General features: G+C 42.8%; 1 protein-coding gene across 1 annotated transcript in view; it reads left to right on the forward strand.

The window, feature by feature from the left end:
• Positions 1 to 1373: 1373 nt before the first annotated feature.
• Positions 1374 to 24181, forward strand: part of LOC113406622 (A disintegrin and metalloproteinase with thrombospondin motifs 5-like) — a 43952-nt gene continuing 21144 nt past the window's right edge. The window contains exons 1-2 of the mRNA XM_026652324.1: positions 1374 to 3107; positions 14774 to 14906. Of these exons, the coding sequence (XP_026508109.1) occupies positions 2067 to 3107; positions 14774 to 14906 (1174 nt within the window). The 5' untranslated portion in view covers positions 1374 to 2066. The remainder of the gene's footprint in view (positions 3108 to 14773; positions 14907 to 24181) is intronic.

The following is a 24181-nucleotide window of genomic DNA, read 5'->3' on the forward strand; positions in this document are numbered from 1 at the left end:
TCTGGAGAACCTCAAAGGACACACAGAAAATGCATCACACTAAACTCCTTTGCTTCAAGCAATGATTTATCTTTGAGTTACTGCAAAAGAAAGTGTGTGATTTGACCTTCTCTCAGGTAGGTGAATGGGAACAGCAAAAGCAATGCCCTCCTATGTCTGTGTGCCCTCCTTTTCTTCAAGTGGAACAGGTTAGATGAACTCCATGAGGGATGGTCAAGGTGTACTTAATCCTGCTTCAACAAAGGGAGGTGGACTAGATGACCTCTTGAGGTCCCTTCCAGTTGTAGTTTTCTATGATTCACTGAGAGCTGCCTTATAGTGATTCTTCCTTCCCTTCTCAGGAACTGTTGTACTGTTTATCAGACAATTCACCTTGGCTGGGTATGGATGGCTTTACATGCTGTGGTCAGATGAAAAAGTAAATTGTCAATTAATTCACATATCCTCCCTTTGTGGTGTCTCTGCTGGAGCACAAGGACTAGGGCGGAGGGTAGAGGGGTTAATGTGTGTGTGGAAGTAGGGGGATGATCTAAGTATCTGAAAGCATTCCAACGGTTAAAGTAAGAGTTAACTCTTCCCCACCCTCTCTCCTCCTTGGGAATTGAGGGAAATTACAGCCCACCCAGACTAAATAACAGTTTGCTTGAAATAATGACAGGCGTGTGTGCAGAAGAATCACAGTCATACAGACAAAGGGAGGACATTTTTTGCATTTTCTTCTGACCGGGTAAATGTGGCAGCTCCTGTCCAGAGAAGAGAGGCATGAATCTCCCCAACTTCCCCATGCACCAGACTCTCTAAAGTCAAATGTCATGGAAAACCTGCAGCGATCTGTGTCCTTGCAGTAAATACAGGAAGCAGAAAGTCACTGCAAAACACCGGCTTGCTAATTCTTTTTCCCGTTAACCAGAGCAACTCATCCTTTTTGCTGGTTGCACAACCCCAGCCAAGTGGGATATCATGTGCTTTACAGCCCTCTGCGGAAAGGATCACTTCTAAAAGCCCCAACAACTTCCTATCACCATTTTTAAAAAAGGCATAAATCTGTCTCATCCACTTAAAAAAATACACAAATAACAAGAAGGTAGGGAAGGAACCTTGCGGGACATGAGGTAAGCAAAGCTTAGTCAACCCCGATCAGTTGTGAAATATCAAAAGATCCAGGCGACACTGTGGCTTTAAATGATTCAAAGGAAATCTTGTGTTTTTCTTAAACAAACATTTTCTCCCAGTCTCTCTCTCCTCCCCTCGCTCCTTCCTCTCTCTCCTGCCTTCCTGTCTCAGTCCCTCTCTCTCTCTCCTTTTCTCCTCCCCCCTCAGTCCCTCTCTCTTTCTCCCCTCCCCACCGCCCCCCAGTTTCTCTCTGTGTCTGATTAAATGAGAAGGAAGTGTGGGAGTGGTGGTTTTGAAGCTCTCCCTTTAAGAGGCAGCCTGCAGTGACGAATTGTTGAAATTGCCATTGCAGGATGGCATTCCGCTATAAATTCATTGTTCCACCTCCTCTCATCTTCACATTTCTCTCCCTTCTCCTCTTGTTCACATCGACAGACTGGGGATAACAACCAGCATTAGAAAGGGAGAAGTTGTTTTACAAAATCCAGGGCATTTTTTTTTACCATCTCACCGGAGACGATCGAGCCTTTTTTGGCGTATGTTTCTTCTCTCTTCAAACAAAAGGGGGCAAAGGAAGGCAAGGCACTAGCTTCTGAAAGTGCCGATCTGCATCGGATCCCCCTGCCTCTGTTGAGGAGGATGATGCAGTGACTACAAGAGAGAAGTGGAAGAAGAGTGAAAAGTGCTCAAACTTCTCCGCTCGCCGGGTGTGAGCCTCACTTGTTTGCCGCCTGTTCAGCAGTTGTTTTAGGATTGTGGTGTTCTCCTTCCATGTGCTCCTGACTTTTCCCTGCAGAGAAACGCAAAGTTCAAACGCGAGCTGCCTTTGTTGACATTTTTTTTCTTCCTCCCACTCACACTTGCTTCAACCTTGGGAGGATTTTTTTCCACTCTGAAGCTCCTCTGTTGATCTCCACCGGGTGACTTTTTTTTTTTTTTTAAGAGAAACAAATATGGTCCTGAAGTTTGTTTCCCTGCTGCTGGCTGCGGAGTTGCACTTTGCTGCTGCCAAGACCGGAGCTCCAACAGCAACAACAGCAGCACCTGCTTATGATAAAACCCAGCCGCCTCCCGGAGCAGCAGCAGCAGCAGCATCCCCTCACCCTGGCTCCCAGCAGCTGTCCCGGACCAGCGGCCTGGTGCAGAACATTGACCAGATCTACTCCGGGGGCGGCAAGGTGGGCTACCTCCTCTACGCGGGGGGCAGCAGGTTCCTCTTGGATCTGGAGAGGGACGAGCTGGTGGGTCCGCAGGCCCCGGTGCAGCATCCCCGCGGCTGGGCTCACTGCTATTACCGGGGCACGGTGGACGGCAGCCCCCAGTCCCTGGCCGTATTGAACCTTTGCGGGGGGCTGGATGGCTACTTCGCGGTCAAACACGCCCGCTACACGGTGAAGCCCTTGCTCCGGGCCAAGGGGGCGGACCCGCGACGGGTCTATGGGCCCGGCTCCGCCCTGATCCCGCACCTCTTCCGCAAGGACCATTTCAGCTTCGAGACGGTACCTTCGCGCCCCAGCTGCGAGACGCGCGGCTCCGGCCAGGCCCCGCCGCTGGGAGGCAAAGGCGAGCTGCGGGGGGGCCAGGAGCGCCCCGCCCAGCCCCAGCCGGCCACCAGTGCAGCGCTAGCCCCGGGGCCCTTTGCTCCGCCCGGCGCCGGGCGCAGGAGCAGGCGCTCCATCTCCAGAGCCCGCCAGGTGGAGCTGCTGCTGGTGGCCGACGGCTCCATGGCCAAGAAGTACGGCAAGGGCCTGCAGCACTACCTGCTGACCCTGGCCACCATCGCCTCCCGGCTCTACGGGCACGCCAGCATCGAGAACCCCATCCGGTTGGCCGTGGTGAAGGTGGTGGTGCTGGGCGACAAGGAGAAGGGGCTGGAGGTCAACAAGAACGCAGCCACCACGCTGAAGAACTTCTGCAAGTGGCAGCACCAGCACAACCCGCTGGAGGAGGAGCATGAGGAGCACTACGATGCCGCTATCCTCTTCACCCGGGAGGTAGGTCGCCTGAGGCCCTGGCACCCCTTGCCCAGCCCCACCAGGGCTCAGCAGCACAATGTGCAACAGCAAACAGGCCAGAAGGGACCATGGCGATCATCTAGTCTGACCTCCTGTATAGCACAGGCTAGAGAATGTCCCCACAATAATTCCTAGAGCATAGCTTTTAGAAAAACACCCAATCTTGATTCCAAAATTGTCTGTGATGGAGAAGCCACCATGGTGCTTGGTCAATTGTTTCAGTGGTTAATTACACTCCTTTCTTGTCTGGCCTGATTTTCCTTCCTCCTTGGTTGTTTCCCTTTCTTTGACAGCCCCTTTGCAGTCCTCCAGTCTGCAGGGTAGGTATTTGATCCTGGCTTCTGCTGGTATGTAGGTCACTACTCTGGACAGCAACGAGGCTGATTGCAAATCCGGGTTGTGTGGGATCCTACTGTCATTTCCTAACCAGTTGCTTAGTTGACAGCACAACAGAATCATTATGATTTTTTTTAAAAATAACCCCTCCACACCTTATGAGTGGTGCTATCTAAACCGAAGTGTAATGAGTGCAGGTGCTTTGCAAGTTTCTCTGGCGCATCTGCCGATGCACTGCCTCCGTGGCCTGCAGCACCCCATGTTTATTCCAGAGTTGAGCCACTCTTGAATAGAGACTGCAGGTGTTTAGAGCTGGTGTTAATTTGTATGACTGGGACTCGTGGCTACTAGAGACTAGACCAGGGGTCGGCAACCTTTCAGAAGTGGTGGGCCGAGTCTTCATTTATTCACTCTGATTTAAGGTTTCACGTGCCAGTAATACATTTTAATGTTTTTAGAAGGTCTCTTTCTATAAGTCTATAATATATAACTAAACTATTGTTGTATGTAAAGCAAATAAGGTTTTTAAAATGTTTAAGAAACTTCATTTAAAATTAAATTAAAATGCAGAGCCCCCCGGACCCGGTGGCCAGGACCCGGGCAGTGTGAGTGCCACTGAAAATCACCTCACGTGCCGCCTTCGGCACGCATGCCATAGGTTGCCTACCCCTGGACTAGACCTAGATCAGCAAATTCATCTCCACTTGAGATATTACATTGCTGTCATAGTCTGTTTCACATATCCTTGTTAACAGTAGTGCATCTTTCTTCATTTGTGTATAGTCACAGTAAAGAACTGACAACACCCATTGGATCAAATTAATCCAACAATGAATTTGGCCCATTGAGATTAGGAAAACAGAATGAATTGGTAAATAACACCTTAAGGAGCACATGACTTCCCTACTTAGCTGCTGTAATTTAACATGGTATTCCCAGCACGACAGAAAAATGGCACTGGGCCTAGAGGAATACAGAACTTGTGGTACAAGACTAGGACTTAAATATAAGACACATAAACAAAGCCACACTAACTCAGTGCAACTCAGTTTGTGGAGGAGCATGTAGTACCTTGCTATCCATATAGTAAAAAATTGGTCTCCTAATCAATTAAAGGCCCGATACCGCAATTCTCATCCATGCAATATTCTGCATCAGTGCCGTAATTGCATTGCCATACATAGTTAAGGGGCACTGCTCCTGTGGACATGTGGCATAGTTTATGCAATGATCTACTGTAAGAATATCCCTTTCAGTTATATTTTTTCTTTCCTCAGTAAGAAAATAATAAAAAACGGCGGGACTTTCTGTTAGTTTGAATTCTCTTGCTTTGCTACATCACAGGAGATTGCCAAAAAGGATTCTTTGGATGGTTTCTGGAAGGAGGTACTCGAGGAAAGGGGAAGAAAAAAGCCTGGCTTACTTTTATAGCCGTAAATACTTGAAATATTAGGCACCGTCTCTGTCATCCCAAACTTGTACAGCAGGCGCTTTCTGGTGGCAGTTCAAACCCATCCATTCTGTTTGTTAAAAGCTATATCAGATCTCATTTTAAAACAGTCACCTTGCTAATTACAATCTGAAGGAGAGAAGCTAGCTTGATTGTATCAGACTGCTCTTGTTTGTGACTAGACATCAATATTGAATAGCGATTCTGGGCCAAATTCTGTCACTCTTACATTTCTCTGTAAGTACTCCTGTCGATTTCAATGGGACTAATCGTGCTTCACGCAAATAAGGATGGCAGATTGTGGCCCTAAACTTTGAGATGATCACTAACGACTGGACTGCATTGCATAATATCTTACTCTGTGAGTTAGGCGTCAAAGGGACTAAGGGTGGTAGACTCTGATCCTAAACATTTATTTTAGATGAAAATTTCACAGCAAAGAGCAAAATATCACAATTTCTGCTGTCTGTTTGATCTTAGTGATTATAGTAATAACATTCATATGACACATCAGCCTTCATATGGAAAAATAGTTTGCACTGTTACCAAACAAGCAGATATATGTTCCAAGAAAAATCACTGGTTGCGGTTTGCTTGGTAGTATATGGTTTTTGACACAATTAATTATTTGACATATCCTCAGTTGACGTAAATCAGCATAGCTCAATTCAACTTAATGAATTGCTTCACTGATTTACATCAGCTGAGGAGCTGGCCCTGTATTTTAAACTCAGGGAGATTGCATCAAAAGTTTATTTGGCTTAATGAGAAAAAAACACAGGTATTTTCTTACTATGTGAATTCCTGGACTGGTTTAGAAGGGAATGTGCTGAGATCCATACCGCTTTCATTTCATGGTGTTGGAAGGTTCAAAATGAATCTCAGTTAGACCTCAGAATGTAAACGTGGAAAAGGGTTAAAGGATCAACAAGCAGATGAGATACAGCTCCTAGAAAATAGGTTTTTTTTAACCTCAAAGAAAGATTCCCCCCACACTCAGAGTTTTATTTTTCAATGAGAAGAAGCAGCAGTTGGCATGAGGATCCAACTTCTACAACTGTGTTTTGAATGTATGAAGTCGGTTGCTTAGCAACTAGACGCCAAGCTATGGCTCCATGTTTTCATGGGCTCTGAATGCTGCTGTGCTAAGTGTTTGTACATCCAGATGTCTTCTTCTAAATGGCTTGTTTTTCAGGCCTGGAGCAAATGGGTGAGATACATTTTCCGTCTGTTTATTAGCCAAGGCCACCTTGAACTTTGCGTCTGTGTGTCAACAGAATAATATTGGCAATTCATTTATCAAACTAGCACATTTCACAAACTTTAAGTAACTCATTATGCATCATCAGTGTGTACATTAAGCAAGCATATTACCATACAGCTCTCCAGCATAACACTTACCTTGATTCTGGAAGGACTCTCGTACCAGAACTCATATTACACACAGCAAAATATTTTAAAGACACACTGATCTTGCTTGAATGTGAAAGTGCTTTCAAGGTCCTTTCCCTTGTTCTTGTTTTCCTTTCACTTTTTTTTAAAGACAAATCAACACATAAATGTTCATAGTACTGAAAGCACCGAGGGCTTTCCCTCAGTGTAGAATTACTACCAGTAATTATGTTGTTAGTATTTAAATTACAGGTAGTGCCTATGCAATCTGTTTTTAAGCAGAACTACTGAGTCCTGATTTAGAAAAAGCAATTGACCTTTATGGCTCAATGATAGGTGATCTGTTATCTGTATTTCATTTGATAAGTGCTTCAAAATGAGCCACGCTGCATAACACAGGAGGTCAATATATAATTTGCAAGGGATCCGGGTTTAACTCTAGCTAATATAGACAAATGGCCAGGCTTTGAAAGGTATTTAGACACCTAGTGGGAACCTGGATCCATAGTATGCATTGATATCAACAGGTGCTTCTCCTGAGTAAGGATTACAAAATCAGACCCATTAGTTTCAATTAATCCTAACTCTTGTATGACAAATTCAATGATTTGCTCCTCTGTTATCAACGTTATGGAAAAGTGTTATAGAATTTAATAGAGGTGAAATTTTTAAATCACTAGGTTCTGTAGAAATGTGATAGGGTTCTACAGAGGTTATTTCAAAGCCTACACAATTTCATAAAGAAAAATATTCTTTCTGTAGGCCTGGTTCTGCCACTACTGCTCACTATGAGAGAACTAGGCCCTGTAGGGTATTTGAATTCTATAGAATGGTTAAAAAAATCCAATATAAAGTTGATAATTTTCCATTAAATTCTGTAGGACTTTTCATTAGGGCAGATAAATACATTCTCCATAGATCTGTTATTGTCTTTGTTTATTTTGTGACTGGGTCTCTAACTATGGTTCTAAATTTCTGGGCCAAATTCACCCTTTGTGTAAATTCATGGACTTTAGTGGAGTTACACCAAGGATGAATTTAGTCTGTTTTGCTTAAATCTCTTTTGTTTATGTCTAATGCTTAGACTCTGGAAACTATTTATTTGCTGTATTGACACAGCTTATTGACACTATTTGTTGCAACACAAACACATGAGTGATGTAGTTTCCAAACTGTACTTGAAACAACACCATTGTTTTCTTGGGTTAAGTCTTCTCAGCAAGTACCCAATAAAATCAGGCCAGATTAACGAGTGTGAACGTGCACAGCACTGTCTGCCCCTTTAAGGGCTTGCAGAGTCAGGGAGCAGCAAGCCCTGGCCTAAGGAGAATCCATCAGGCAGGTGTTGGGAACCAGCTGATACAGCCAAGCAGCAGCTTTAATGACTGGCTCTGATTCCCAGTTGGCAGATATAAGGACCCAGATCTGTGAGTGGAGGAGACATGAGAGACAAACACTTTCCTGAGCAGCAGTGGAAGGCTGCAACAGGGCAGGAAGGCCCTGTGGTCCCCCCTGAGGCTAAGGGAGGGCCTTGATCTCCTTGGGTGGTAGAGGACCCTGCAGTACCAGTCCAGTTCAGGACTATCACTTTCGTTTCTTATCACTATTTTTTGCCTTTGTGGGGCAGAGGAATAAAAGAAACTGTGCTGAGAGCTAAAACAGAGTTAGGTGTGGCTGATTGTTTTTTCCCAAACTGGTGGATGGGCCAACCATCTTACAGCCCTCATCTCAGGAGGGCCCCAACCACCAAACATCCCTCCCTGCAAAACCTGATTGATTCTGTGAGCCTCTGCTCCAGGTCACAACACCACTCACTCAGATTTGGCCAGCCATGATGGAGCAAACCTGTGTGAATGGCGCTGTGAACTGGCGCTTGGGCCCTCCACTTCTCCCACAACCACCAAACCAAACAGAGGTTTTGCTGCATGCCCCCTCCTGCCCCGAAAATCCAACCCCTCCCCTACCCCTAGTTAAGACCCTCTCTTCAAGGGGATAGCATTGTTAAGAGTGTATTGTTAAGAGTTTATAGGTGGGGAGCAGCACAGTGAAGTTTTGGCTAGGGCGGCAATTGTCTTCTATATCACATGCTCTGTGTAGTTTAAGGATGGGGCAATTTCCATAATGCACAGGGTCCCAAAATTATTTAATCTGGGCCTGTGTAAAATTCCCCCAACCTATATCATTCAAGACCTAAGCTAAACTTGAATGCAAGCTTCCAGAAGAGAACTTCTGAAAACACATGGACAAAATCCCATTCTCTTTCTTTCCTTTCATTCCACCTTGAATCAAGTGAAAACTAAAATAGATACTTCTCACAACAAATACAGGCAACCAGAACATGAAAAAGTCTTTCATAAGTACTGGTCAGCATAGTCAATGATAGTACCGTCATGCCTGGCTCTAACAAAAAAGTTCACATTAGAGCCAGAGGCCACAGTCCTGCCCTTTTCCACATAGCAATTATATGGGTCCTGCTTATGTGATTTAGTTCAACTATCAAGCTGACAGTGCTGTTAAAATTTAACAGCAAGCATTGGATTATCTCAGCTCAATGGATGATAATTTCATTGAGTGGAGAACGTGCTTTCTTTGGCTCTCTTCCCCCCCCCCCCCACCATCTCATCCAAATTACTATCCTTTGTTAGTAAGCCAGAGGTCACTCTGTCATTGTGCCAATTGCCAGCAGTATAGCTACATAGGTTTTTGATGTTTAATGTCCAGTGTAACTGATCCTTATTACACTAAGCATTTACAACATTTGCTGTCACTCTTACTTGCAGAGCGGTTCCATTGACCTTATATAAATATAATATGTTTTGTGTAGGAAATGTCATTGGGGAAAATAATATGTGGTAATTTTGTGTGTGTAAGTAGATGTGAGAAAACCGTTGTAATATTTCACAATATTTGACTTCCTCCCCCCAAAAAGCTAGGCCTAACACAGTTATGCACAGACTTCTAATTGTCTGCCAGATTACCAATTTGGTAGCCCAAGGCACTTTTTTTCTGGCATGTCCAGAAACCTCTTTCAAATAGTTTTTATAGTTCTAACATGCAAAAGATGTTACACTATGAAGAATTAAGTGTGTTTGCTAAAACTGAAGAGCAAGGTTTATGAATGGAAGAAGTGTGGGGAAATGTTAAACTTCTTGCTCAAAGTATATCTAGCTAGAGCTTAAGACACTATTTAATGTCAGGGTTCAAAATTTGCATCTGTTACAGATAAATTTATTCCAGTTCTCAGAGGTACAACTGGAATTAAAGATTTTCAAGTGAAATTAGTTACTAGTCTCAGTAGGGACACTTCACACTTGTCTTCATTCACAACAATGCCACATGTAGGTGGCAAAAGATCAGACTTTCTTGATGCACTTCAAGAATGCCGAGAACATTTGGCCTTTAATGAGCTGTCTAGTTAACTACTGATCTTACGATGCACAACTCATTGTTCCTAAATCATTTCTTTGCCAAACCTTTAGGATTACCATCTATTGTCTCCAGTACAGCGAATGCATTTCCTATTGATGCATCATTTTGAAACTACTGCAATCTAGATCAAAGGGCAGACTGAATTCTTTCTTTAGAAAGAGCAAGAAATGTTTATTCTTGAAAGTTTCCACCATTATTTGGAGATAATTAAGTGAGCTAAAGGTCAGATGAAATTAGACAGATATGAATGGGTATCTAACTCTTTAAATGAACACCACACATTATGTGGAAATAATGCTTGAAAACTAAGTAAAAGTATTATATGGGTCCATGCTTGCTTAGTGCTTTTGAAGCAGTTTGAAAAATTGAGCAAGCCTGCAGATTTATTAGGTTACATCATTACATCAGGGTCTGATTTTAAGCAAGAATACTCTTCAGGTGCAATAAAAACCTCCAATATACTCCCAGCAACCTTACTTTAGGAGCAACTTTAGGAGCATCTGAGGTTGTATCTGACACTTCCCAGGGAAGCTAAGAATGTTATTGATACTTACAACTAACCATCAATAGTCAATGGGACCACTGAGGTGTATACATCAGGACAAAATTTGTCCTACAAGTTTCAATCCGCATAAGTATAAACAGGCTAGGTTCTTAATAATATAGTCCAAGTCTTTGCTATTGAAAAAGACCAGGCAACTAGGGAATGGGTAGCGAGTTGAGGTAAAGAGTATGAAAGCAATGTAATTGCAGAACAGTTGTCTCAGAATCATCACTTGGTAGGATTAAAAAATGCAGGGTGTACATTATACAGAACCACAGTAAAATGAGTTACATAGGTCAAGTCTGAGCAGCCATGGAGAGGCAGGGGAAAGGAAACATAGTTGAGATCATGAGCTGAGAACAGCATGGAAATGCATGTCTAAAAGTCTGCCTAAGTTAACGTGGATAATGATAGCATTAACTTAAGTAAAAAAAATGCATCTATGCATAGTTACCCAGGATTGAAAAACAGGATAAACCACCGCTGGCAGTATGTAAATCTGAATCTCCAAAACCAAGCCAACGCAAGTTTGACTATAGTTACAGCCATTGTAAAAGAGCAACCCACAGCCACACTCTTCCAATAATCACTCTACACCAAGAAGCTAACACCAGACAGCAATTCCAATCCCCACACCACAGGTCCTCCTTCCACCACTACCCCCAACCTCTCCTCTCATGCCCAACTCTCTACCAAAATTCACTGACTGAGCCTGCAACGTACATCCACCCTTCTTCCACATTGCCTGGCACCTACTGCATCACAGGAATGGAGGCTTAGATGACCCAAATGACCAAAGTTTTTTCCACCACCAAATACTGGATCCATGGGTCTGCTCTCTACATCCACAATTTCTGTTGTTCCCTTCATCCCTTCTTCTTTTTCCCATATAGGGGTTTATGATCACATGCTTCATTCCCTCCCTAAGAGGGAACATACACCCCTTCCTAATATCATGATAACTTAGGAACACCATGGCTTGAAAGCTATTGCATTTTCAGTGTAATTGATCTCCTCCCTTGGGATTTTCCGGTTGTGACCACTAAATAATGCAGCTCATTGGGGACTCAAATCGCCTTATGTAAAGTTCTGTAAAAACAGGAAAAAGGGTCAAAGAAATTATAGGGGACATCTTTCAAGCCTGTTTTATTTTGGCTACATTCAAATGTTACGAAGACGAGCATGGTAGTGACATTTGTTGGTGAGCTGTTTGGGTATAGGTTTGACTTTGGCATGTACAGCACTTTGGGCAACTACTGGAGATGAGAATACACTTTTTGGGCAGTGTTGCAAAATTTCTGAAAACCTGTCTGTTGTATGGTGACACACAGCATGCAGTCTGATGTGATGTCAGCAACATGACCATATTAACAAAACATTGCTGAATACAGATGCCCTGGCGTGTTGAAAGCCACATGTATATATATCTGAGACAAAAGGTTGGTGAGGTAATATCGTTTATTGGACCAACTTCTGTATATGTAGCAGTCTTGACACTAATAGAAGTGGCAGGGTGAAATCCCCATGCACCACCTTGGAAATTTAAGAGTAATATGTATGTTCAGGCAGAATTCATTTAGTGAAGTATTGTAGTTAACATCTCTGTCATGAATCTACCAGCTTACAGAGGAAAATTCAGAAGTGAATCTAAGGGCTCTTCTACATACAAAGGTTATACCTCTTTAACTATGCTGGTATAGTTAAAGCAGTACAATGCCCCTAATGTGGTAGCAGTTATGTGGTATAAGGCACCTTTATACCAGTATCACAGCATCCACATTATGGGTTTTGCCGATATTACTATCGTGATAAAAAATCACACCCCTTAACAAAATAGATGTACTGATACAAAAACTGTGTTTAAAAGCAGGAGTAGCCAGATACAGAGTGCACCTTCCTCTACCTCTCTCTGCATCTAAGCTGTAGCTTACACTGCTCAAACTCCATTAAACTCCTTTACGCCTGGCCTGCTCACAGCTTTTGTAATTGTCAGTGGCTTGATAGAAGCGGTCCATTTTAAATGGAGATTTGAAGGAAGGAAGAGAATCTGAATGATTTTAGAGAAAAAAGGTACCAAGCAGGGAGATTTCTTTGACAGATGCATTTTAAAATATAGTTGTGTCTTCAAATGGCACTTTCATCCAACCATTCTTAAGTGGTAGATCGACTGTGGAATAGGCATATTTTGGTATTTTCCCTTTAAGCCATCTGACCATCTCTGTTGCACAGGGTCTGTTAATTGCATTTTGCACATTACAGAATGCTAAACTTGCTGACAGATTTAGCAGTCCATACTATGTATATGTAAAATACATAAGGGCCTGATCCAAAGTCCATTGACATTTCAATGAGAGTCTTTCTGTTGACCTTTACATCAGGCCAAATATGTATATGCATGGCCACTCAATGTAATATTAATGCTACCATCTGAAAGCAGAAGCATTGGGAAAGTTAATATTGGTTGTTAATTTTGTTGCTGAGAGAGCTCTGTGTAGCTTGAACGCTTGTCTCTTTCACCAACAGAAGTTGGTCCAATAAATGATATGACCTCACCCACCTTGTCTCTCTAATAGCCTGGGACCAACATGGCTACAACCACACTGTATAGTTTTTAGACACTCTAAAGGACAGAAAGAAAGGTTCAGTGGTCAGGGCACTCACCTGGATTCAATTCCCTCCTCTGCCACAGACTTCCTGTGTGACCTTGGGCAAGTCATTGAGTTTCTCAGTGCCTCAGCTCCCCATCCATAAAATGGAGATAATAGCACTGCCCTTCCTGACAGGGATGTTGTAAGAATAAATACATTAAAGCCTGTGATCTACTGATGAAAAATATAAATATTATTAATTATAAGTGCCATTAAGGCATAGGAATGCATAGTTTTGTGGTTACAACAGGAGATTGCGAGTCAAGACATCTGTTTTCATACCCAGCTCTCTCTAAGTGATCTTGGAAAAAAATCACGTACAATTCAGTTACCTCATCTGTAAAATGGTGATTAATAATACATGCTGTACCTATCTCTTACGTTTTATTATGAGGTTTAATATTGCATAGGAGATATTGGACCATCTCATTTTCTTAAGTATAGGTAAAAAATGACCTCTTTAGAAAGGAATGATGGTCTTGGGGCTAAGGCACTGGACTGGGACTCCAGAGGTCTTGGTTCAATTCAGGGGCAGGCAAACTTTTTGGCCTGAGGGCCACATCGGGTTTCTGAAATTGTATGGCGGGCCGGTTAGGGGAGGATGTGCCTCCCCAAACAGCCAGGCATGGCCCGGCCCCTGCCCCCTATCCGACCTCCCCTGCTTCTCGCCCCCTGACGGCCCCCCCAGGACTTCTGCCCCATCCAACCCCTCCCTGTTCCCTGACGGTTCCCAGGACCCCGTCCCATCCACCCCTCCCTGTCCCCTGATGGTCCCCGGACCCCCGCCCCTGACTGCCCCCCGCCACCCCATCGAACCCCGCTTCTCATTCTTGACTGCTCCCCCGGGACGCCTGCCCCATCCAACCACCCCTTCTCCCTGTCCCTTGACCACCCCCGGAGCCTCTGCCATGACTGCCCCCTGCTGCCCCATCAACCGCCCCTCTCTTTCCTGACTGCACCCCCAGGACCCTTAGCCCCATTCAACCCCCCTGTTCCCCGCCTTCTGACCGCCCCGACCCCTATCCACACCTCCGCCCTCTGACCACCACCCCGAATTCCTCTGCCCTCTATCCAACCCCCCTCCCCCGCTCCCTGCCCCCTTACCACATTGCCTGGAGCACTGGTGGCTGGCGGTGCTACAGCCACGCCGCCCAGAGCACCAGGACAGGCCACCATGCTGCCCGGCTGGAGCCAGTCACGCCACCGGGTCAGGTCACGGCTCTGCAGCTATGCTGCCCGGCAAGAACTCGCAGCTCTGCCGCCCAGAGCATTGCTCCAGCGGCACAGTGAGCTGAGACTGCAGGGGAGGGGGAACAGGAGGGGAGGGGCCGGGGGTGAGCCTCCCGGGCCAGGAGCTCAGGGGCCGGGCAGGAGGGTCCCGTAGTTTGCCCACCTCTGGTTCAATTCCTAGTTCGGCCACTGACTTTCTGCGTGACCTCATTCTCTCTGTTCCACAGCTGTAGAATGAGGATTATAAGTCTCCCGCACTATCTTTATCTATTTAGATTATAAGATCTTTTGTTCAAGGACTGTCTCTTACTATACGTATGTATAGCGCCTAGCACAATGTGACCCTGATGTCAGTGGGAGCCTCTAGGCACCATAGTAATTAATTACAAGTATTATCCAACTCCCCTCAAAGTCAATGAAAAGTCTCCCATTGACTTTCATGGGGGTGGGATTGGGCCATCATGCTTTTAAACTGCACTGAGATCCTTAGATGACTGTCCAAAGTAGTAGTAGTATTATCCGGGTCCTGCTGTTTGCAAAGGGCCAGTGACTCTACTTGTTGTTATTTGTGGGTTTAAAAATTTATTGTAATGATTTTTTCCCCCTTTCTTGGCAGGATTTATGTGGGCATCATTCATGTGATACTCTGGGAATGGCAGACGTTGGGACCATATGCTCTCCTGAGCGCAGCTGTGCAGTGATTGAAGATGACGGCCTCCATGCAGCTTTTACAGTGGCTCACGAAATTGGTATGCAGTGCCTTTTCTGTTCCCTTGCCAAATCAAACACTTGTAACAGCTGCATTAGTAACCAAAATACTTCACAATTAATTCCAGATTTCCCCTGGTTCAGATGTACACTTGGGGATTAAAGCTGTATACATATGCACTTTGGGGTTAACTAATAAGAGATCAGAAGGCAAGTGAAGGCACACAGTAGGTGTTTCCTTTCTGACAATGTCATTTTAAATCAGTAGTTGAAGTGAAAATTCAAGGACTGCTACTGTCCAAAAATGTCAGTACATGTCCCTTATGAGAAAGTATTGGCCCGGTCTATTATGGTTTATATGCATCTAGCATACATACCGTGGGAAATAACTTACATTGCAGAATCACTTACTGGACCTTTCAGGAGCAATCATTATGAACATTCACTCAGTATGTATTTTATTGTCTGCTGAGTGGGCTGAAATCAGCTTTCATGGAATGGGCAAATGCTGATATTATTTTCACCCTATTAACATTCCAATTTTATGGTGAAATGCAATATTAAAATCAGTTCTGAAATAGCTGAAAATAGGTTTAGGTGCCAGAGACTTAGTCTCAAAAATGACTCAACCATGTGTCAGCTGATCCTCAGCAGGCAATAATTTACACTAAAAATCCACTCCCTGGCCTTCAGAAGGTGACATTTAAGACTGCATTAATGACGGAGGAGGGGTTGCATACCTGTAAATTACATCTGGTATCATATATTCCTCGAGACAGATTGCTGACACCTTCATCAGTTTTAATTTACCGGTAGATCCCACACTATGTTTCAGATCTTCACTTTCCTCAATCATTCACACTATCATGATTGCTGGAGATTTGTTTGTATAAAAACTATTAGCTCTGCAGCATGAACCGTAATGGAAATGGAAAACATAATTTTTTTAACATTCTTGGAAGGAAATAACAAGGCAAGAGACTTTCAGGCAGTGCCAACTTCTGAATTGCCTTGTACCTCATGCCAAACCAAAGTAAAGTTTGTTTTGGGAGTATCATTGCACTAGTTCAATTTTCAAATAGCTAGCAGGTAGGGGAAAAGAATCCTGTGTCTAATATCCCTAGAATGGCAATCAGAAGTCACTTGGGCTTTACTCATGGTTTTCATGTTAGTGGCTCTAGCCCCTCTAGCTCCTCTACCAGACACCCTCAAATAATAAAGAGAAATTAACCCGGCACTCTTGCAATGACACAGTCCAATGAAACTACAGATGGCTTGAGCTAAATCATTTGCTGTAGGAAAACCTATAAAATGATGTCAGAGTGGATCCTGATCCTGAAAGTTCTTAAACAGGAGGGCTGGAATCATAATAGGAGATAAAGCCGTTCTAAGTCATGAATTCAAAGCATTGGTAGATAGGTGCCACTATATGATAGTTATTCATTGACCCTATAGGAAATGTGTTTGCTTAGTTCATTTCCCAGCAAGAAGAGTCCACATCACAAAACCCACCTTCAAAACTGGAGCTGACTGATTCCCTCCTTGACACCCGTAGCAGAATGGCCAAGGAATTAAAGAGCATATAGTCTGAATTATCCTCTGACTTCTAGAGTTGGCACCTCCAGCTAAAGGTTAATGCACACTGGCAGAGAATGATGTGAAGGCTTGCACTGCTGCCATTCATACTAGATCTGTTCTGTGGATACTTTTCACCAGCACCAAATTCATATAATATTTTTAAATATCTTATACATTAAAGAGAAGAGAGGAGATGAATAAAAAGATGAATGAATAATATGATACCTTTAAACTCAATGAGAAGAAAATATAAACATGCTTGAATTATTTTTAGTGATTTGGAAGCAGATTTTTATTTAAAAAAAAAACCCCACCACTTTCTTACCTAGAGGTTTACCATGGACCTGTAAAAGCTATAATTTTAAATATAAAAAAGGCATGTATTGAAACTAGTGGATAAATAAGTACCCTACTGCACACAAAAACTCTAGTTCTAAGTTGTTTAATAGCCAGGCTTTCCTCACCATAAGATTTTAAGAAAGAGGGGGTATTCAGTCACAGAATGGTCTTTATGTGTGTGTGTGTGTGTGTGTGTGTGTGTGTGTGTGTGTGTTACCCAAACTGTGAGATGCTGGGAAGTGTGTGTGTGTGTGTGTGTGAGAGAGACCCAAAGTGGAAGACGCTGGGGAAAAACACACTAACGTTGCTTAGTCTGGTACTTAGATGACAGTAAAGGTCAAGAAAAATAAAAGTGTGGTGGGACTACCTTGTAGTTAAACTCTTTGGGAAAAACCCTGATGTGTCTAAGCTGGAGGCCGAATTCCTTCCTACCATACTGGAGTCTTACAGTTCTCTTTTTTTGCAGGAAGGGAGTGGCTTTAATTTTACAGTAACTTAGTTATTCAGTGGAATTCACCTAGCAGGGCAGAAAACACCATCAGGACAGGGGTATTCTAAGTATTCCAAAGCTAGCTGGTCTTTTCTATTAACAGGATTGGTTAAGCAAGCCAGCTAAGAAGCAAATCAGAATAATTGTCTGCAGTTCTTTAAGGGATTTGTGATGTGTTATAACATGAGAAACCAAATGTGATAACTAATTAATCTGATCCTGTGAATTGTTGTACACCCTTACTTTGCACTGAATTCAGCGGGATTTGAAGGCCTGGATTTGAAGGCTGGACCTTTTGCAGGATTGTGTCCTTTTTTAGGAAGATCAACAAAATAAATGGAAATAAAGATCAAATCCACAGCTCTATGTGCAACCCAAGTACACAGGCTGGGGCTGGGTAAATGGATAGGGGGCCAGAAGGGGGCTCATCTGCCTGCTACAGCATGGAACCTCACTGGTTCTGCTACCAGCAGGACTTCCACACCCACATACATGGGGTTTGGATTTACCCCTGAAAGAGAAAATAGGTGAATTTTGCTCAGTGGTTTTTGAAAGATCGAATATGAATGACTAGCAATGACTGGCGAAATCAACAGAGGACTATGAACATGAAAGCAAAAACAAACTAGTGGAGTCTTGAAATAACAACATTCATAGAGCACTGGTTAGCAGACAGTAAGTTAGACTTGGAGAAGGTTTCATAGCAGGGAACTCAGCAAAGTTGGGCTTCAATTTTCTCCTACTTATACTGATGTAAAACAAGAATAATTTAACTGAGCCCAGTGAAGTTAGACTCACATAAAACGGGCCTATGGTGAAGGAGAATCAGGCACAACATTCTTCATGCTAAGGATGTTGCATCAAAAACAGTATTTATGGAAAAGACCTCCATACCTTTGAAGGTAATAATCCAGTTTCTGCCACGAGTAAAAGCAAGCAGCAGGTATGGGCTATACTTTTAAAACATAACCTGTAAAGATGTTCAATCATTTGTGGTGAATATATATGTATTAATTTTCCTGTATTAAAATATGCATTGGATGTGTAGTTGGGATGGTACTATTTATGTGATTGATAACATTTGCAATGGTAGAGATAGGTTAATTATAACCATAAACCCACAGGTTGCATACTAATAGAAAACGGGTGGGACATCTCAGGTGTATTGGAAAGTATGAGGCCAAAGATCTAATGCCTTGAATAACATTAATAGGTCACCAGTAGGTTACTCATGCACATCCTGATTGTGATTTATATTTACCTTTCAGTTTTAAAAATAAAACAATTCTAGGAGTGGTTATGCAATGTATCCTTCTTCCATGACAAATAGTTCCTAGTAGAAAAGTGAACAAATACATGTAGGAAAAGGTTTGTAAATAACTTTTCCCTATTACTTTGGATCTATTTTATTGGGTTCTGTTTCCTGACAGTTGCTACATTTTGTCCTTCCCCTTAAGGAAGGGAGGTCCAGAGTTTAGGGCTCTAACCTGGGACTTAGAAGACATGAGTTAAATTCCCTGCTCTGCCACAGATTTCCTTTGTCATCTAAAGCAAGTTACTTAGTTTTCCCTGTGCCTCAGTTCCCCCACTTTAGAGTGGGGGTAAAAATACTTGCCACCTCACAGAGGATAAACACATCAAAAATTGTGATGTGCTTAGGCACCACGGTAGTGGGGACCATAGAAATGTGATAGCTAGATTTCATTGCTAACACTATGGAAGTCCCAGCTGTGCCCTGTTGAAATATGGTGCATGGGCGTGATGTCATTAAAAGACTCAAGCAGCCAGTCAGAATGTGGCTTTTGACATGATCCAGAGTCGCCAGACATCCTTTAATTTTCAATATTACACTTGTCAATTTAGTAACCACTTCTTCTTGTTGTTGTTGCTGTTTATATTACCACCGCAGCTAAAAAACCCAGCTGATTTCAGGACCCCAATGTACTAGATTTTGTTCCTACACATAATTGGAGACAGCCCCTGCCCCAATGAGTTTACAGTCTAAAGAAATAAGACTTGCAAAGGCTAGAAGAAAGGACAATTGGGGATCTGAGGCAAACAGAGAACCAGTGATCTGCCCAAAGTTACAGAGAAACCCTGCGGCAGAGCCAGGAATCCAGGCTACATCACCCGCATCCCATTATCCACTATCTTTGCCACAAAACAGCATGCAAAACTCCTGTTTACTTCATGGAGAGTTACACATGCATAGAAACTCGCCAGGTGAGGCTCCAATTGAACATTTCATTGTTCTTTATTTCAACTTTGCAGAAGGCAATTTTGGTAAGCAGTAATGCAGGATAACATCAGTCTCTCTGCTAGGAACCTTAACATTCATTTGGCCTTTTGAAAATTGCCTAATTCTCCATATGTGATCAAACTGACACATCACTGCTCTCTGTATCCTCCTGAGTAATGTGGCTCAGGTATGCTCTTCCCAGTGTTTTATTTTTAGAATGTAACGTGACATTTATAACACTGAATTAATTAAGTTTCTGTTTGTTCATTAATTTCATTCTTTTTCCTATAATTCCTCCTCTCCACTTTCATCAGATAGGTACAGTCATGACATTATGGAGCTGTATGGAAGCTACAATTTGGGAATAACATGTTTAATACTGAAACCTTTTCTCTGTGTCAACATCCTATAGTATATGTTAGCACATGCTCCCATATTGTGAGAACCCAGTTTACAGTTGCAAGCGCAAATACTGCAGACATGCTTCTGAGCTCAATATAAAGACAATGGTATTGCAATCCTTACTCAGGAAACACATAATGAAGTACAGACACAAACCAAAACCCCAGATGCAAAAATGATAAAAGGCTTGAGAGCAGGTTCAGAACCTGGACCCAGCTGTGAATTTGATAGTTGTCTCTTATCTCCATAAAAGGCCAAACCAAGAACCTGGATCTTAACCTCCCTCATACTGAAATAGGCGTGTTTAAACTCTGCATGCAAACGTTGTGACTCTGACCCTTCTCCACAAGACTTTGAAGTCAATGTGAGTTTCGCTTGATATCTGAGCACCGCTTTTGCTCTCAGATAAATTATATTATATGACAGATATGTGAGTAAGCATATCTTTGTCTATGTCAGTGTTTTAACATTTGTGATATTTTGTATATGCACAAAATGTAACTAAATTCACAGTAGCTTTTTGTTTTTACTGATAAATATGTAGCCTTTGAGTTTAAAGCTGTTAAGATAAAACAGATAAGAAAAAGCCCTAGGCTAGATAGGAACAAATCTTTTGTAGTCCTTCCATCCCAAGGGGATACATTGCCAAGGGCACAGAATCTCATAGCGCGAGAAACAATGGTGAAGGATGTCTAACTTTCATCTTACTCTTCCCACATGAAAGATAAAGTTTGGGCTAATATCCAGGTGACTATAATTAGGCTGAGTTCCTTTCTAAAACCAAGACACTACAATTCATCTAAATCTTCTCAAATGGTATCCATGGGAAGAATTACTTAATACATTCTTTTTATATCTTCTTTTTCAAGCTTACATTTTAACTTTTGATGCTACCAAAGCATCTGGGTTAAGCCCTCAGAAACAAGATGAGCGCTCAACACTAAGCCCTGGTGAGAGGTAAGGAATAGGGCAGAGACTTCAGCTGCTGTTTCAAAATGAGCTGTACAAAACAACAAACATGAGCTGTACAAAAGGTTTGTAATTAATGCCAGGTTAAATTTTTACTAAAAATTCTTGGCTCATCCAGAAATATTTTTATTAACTTGTAATGATGATAATTGTTCCACCTGCTGCACACATGGGGCTTAAAAATAACCCTTTTCCTGAAGCTGGGCCAGTTTGTTATTGGCTATAGGTGGGAGTGGAAGGTGGGATGGCGGAAGGAGGTTGATTTGATTTAGAATACCTGAATCCTCAATTTCTGAACATGCGTAAGTTTTCTTTCTCTAATGCTTGTTTTTAAGCATGTTAAGTTCCTTGCTTTATTGAAGGCTGTAAAGTGATTGTGAAGGAGAAGTGAGAGGATCCAAAATCAGAGCAAAATGTTCAGCCAGAGACTTAGGAAATGGCTTAGACACAACAGCCTCACTGCCGAGTTTTGCTGCTGTGGTTAGAGGTTTTCGGGAGTTGTGCTGATCTAGGTAGGAATATACCCCCATACATGATTAGATTAAACAAGGCTGTGTTTTGAAAAGCTGCAGTGGATCTTGAAACATCATAAATTAAAGCCACAGAGTCAAATATCAGTGTCCCAGCCATCTGAAGGGAAGTGGGAATGAAACCAGATTTTGCCTGATGTTTCAACATGATCATTATTATCAGTAAAAGTGTATGTTGGGCATGTGCGTCCCATCCCATACCCTTTCATGTTCTAGAGGAGAGCAAAGAATTTTTTAATGTTCTGGTAGTGCTATAAATGAAGATAAACATTGTGGTCCTGATCCCTGTAGTCCTCATGTTGTAGTCAGAGAACCAATGAACCTGGCACAGGGAGATGTAATTTATACATTCCTGCAGTATCTAATCTCCTTGTGTCTCGTTAGGGGATTCATGTGGTGTTCCTCAAAATTTGGGCTGGGGGAAACAGATTTAAGGCACAGGAATCCTGCTGACGGAGGCTGCTGAGAGAATGTGCTGAATCAGCACATCCTCTGGCCGTGCCTTCTTCCCAGGCAATGCTAAACATTTTTTGGGATGAGCTACTTTTCTACAGTCCTCCCTCTCCCCCCTTCCCTCCCCCAGTGGAGGCAAGATGGCAGCTGTTTTCTTCTCTTGAACCTTTCCTCAGTGGCCTTTCTGCCACCCATGTGCTCCATCAAGGTCGACACCAGCAGATCCAGATGTAGATCCTGGACTGAATGTATATGTGAACTCCCATTGAAGCCTGTTATGATAAGTGACTGGTAGGAATTCTGTCTATGTGAGGTCTGTAAGAGAATGCCTTTTTGGCTGTGTTGTTTTCTGTTTTTGTCTGCTATTGCATTGAACTTTAATGAAATCATTAAGGTGCAGGTCAGTGATCCAGAGCTTTATTAACTATAAGATTTTAAAATTGCCTCTGGGCTGAAGATTTAAATTAAAAAGTAATTTTTTTGTAATAATTGAAGAATACCAGTTAGAGAAAATGAAGATTCAGATGGAAGTAGAGGGGAAAGCACATTGTTAGATTCTCAGTAGGTATTTTGTTGTGCTTTTACAATTCAAAACACCTTATAAAACAGAACTTTGTAAATCACTATTCCTTAGCGTCATCAGTTTTTATGTAAAGCTCCCATTGACTTCAAAGTGATCTCTCCCCGTGAGTGATAGCAGGATGTGGCTCTTAATGAAGATCAATTGTTTTTCATAGTTAGAAAAACAATGTAAAAAAATTGTTTTTATTCTAAAAGAGTTACTGCACGGAAGTGAAAAAAAGTGATTATCCAAAATTTATGGACTAGTGATTAGAGCAAAAACCTCTGAGCCAGGAGATCACTGGACTCTAATCCCATGTGAGCTACTGACTCATTGTATAACCTTGGGCAAGTCTCTTGACCTTCTTGTATCTCAATCATCGCAGCTGGAAAATTAGTTGAAAGTTATGACCTCACTGAAAACAGATGCTTCATCTGAGCTGAGCTTTCCTAAGTAAACAAATTACAATGTTTATAATATTTTTTAGCATGCTGTGTCATCGCATATGTCCAATGATCAAACTTAGTTTATGGACTATACTTTAGTATGCTGTTTAATCCAGGGACTAAACTTTAATGTATACCCATAACAGACTTTCCTCCATTTTGGATGTTTGATTGCATTTTACATTGTAATTTACATGCTATATGTTGGGCCCGATTCTCATTTACTTTGTTCTTGGGACAGGCAGGGCTGGCCTTATCATGAGGCGAACTGAGGCGGCTGCCTCTGGTGCCAGACTCTGTGGGGGCGCCACTAGGATCCAGAGTGTAGAAAATTGTGTCTGCTGCTGGTGCATATGTATTCTCTCTGCTCTAGATGCACAGAGATGGTGGAGTGCTGTGCTGGAGGAAGGAGGGCACAAGAGACATAACAGGCAGGCAGGAGAAAAGTTGAGAGGGAATAACAGAAAGCAGCAGGAGCTGCACAAAGAGAGAGGAGGAGGAGCCTCTTATGTACCTCTTTAGCACCCCCAGGAGCCTGGACTGATTAACACCAGCTTCTCAGGGAGCTTCCTGTTTCCTGCTGCTTCCCTGAATCCACTTGAGGAGAACAGGCAGTCAACTGAAGTAGTAGGAGCCAGTTAGGCCCTTAAGATGCTGATATCTTCCCTCACTCAGGCCCTGATACCAGCCTGCTTATTTGTCCCCTTCAATTGAGTGTTGAGAACCACTATAGCTGGCACAGAACAGCAGTCATGAGTGAAAGAAGAAAATGCCCCTCTGGGGCAGCATTCAGAAAAAGAAAGAAAGCAAAGGAAGCTTTTTTATCTAAGCAGGAAGGCGCTCTCCTGAGATACATAGACACAAATGTTCATTGTGAGTCTTCCAGCCCCAGTGAGGATGTGAGTGGTGAGGAGATGCCTGATCTTCCAGTTAGTCAGAGTGCAGGTGACCTGGCAGCTACTGCAGCATCCATATCTCCATCTCAAATGGATGTAACCGTGCACATTCCTGAAGAAGTGTAGCTCAGAGAAGAGTGTGGTGGAGGCGCAAGAAACAGCTGCTGCTGAGTTTAGTTCCTTAAGTCTAGATGATCCAGGACTGTGGACCCACTTGAGCAGTAGCCTGAGGGACTTCCTTGTACTGCATGGGCCACAGCAAATGAAAAACTTTATGTTCCCCAAAGACAATGAAAATAGAAGTTTCCATCCAACACATTACTGGCGTGAAATCCCCAATGGTGACAAAGTGGAGAGGCCATGGCTTATGTCCTCAAAAACCCAGAATGCTGCATACTTTTTTGGTTGCTGG

Source organism: Terrapene carolina, unplaced genomic scaffold, assembly GCF_002925995.2.
Source record: "Terrapene carolina triunguis isolate 2854851 unplaced genomic scaffold, T_m_triunguis-2.0 Scaffold32, whole genome shotgun sequence".
Taxonomy (NCBI): domain Eukaryota; kingdom Metazoa; phylum Chordata; order Testudines; family Emydidae; genus Terrapene; species Terrapene triunguis.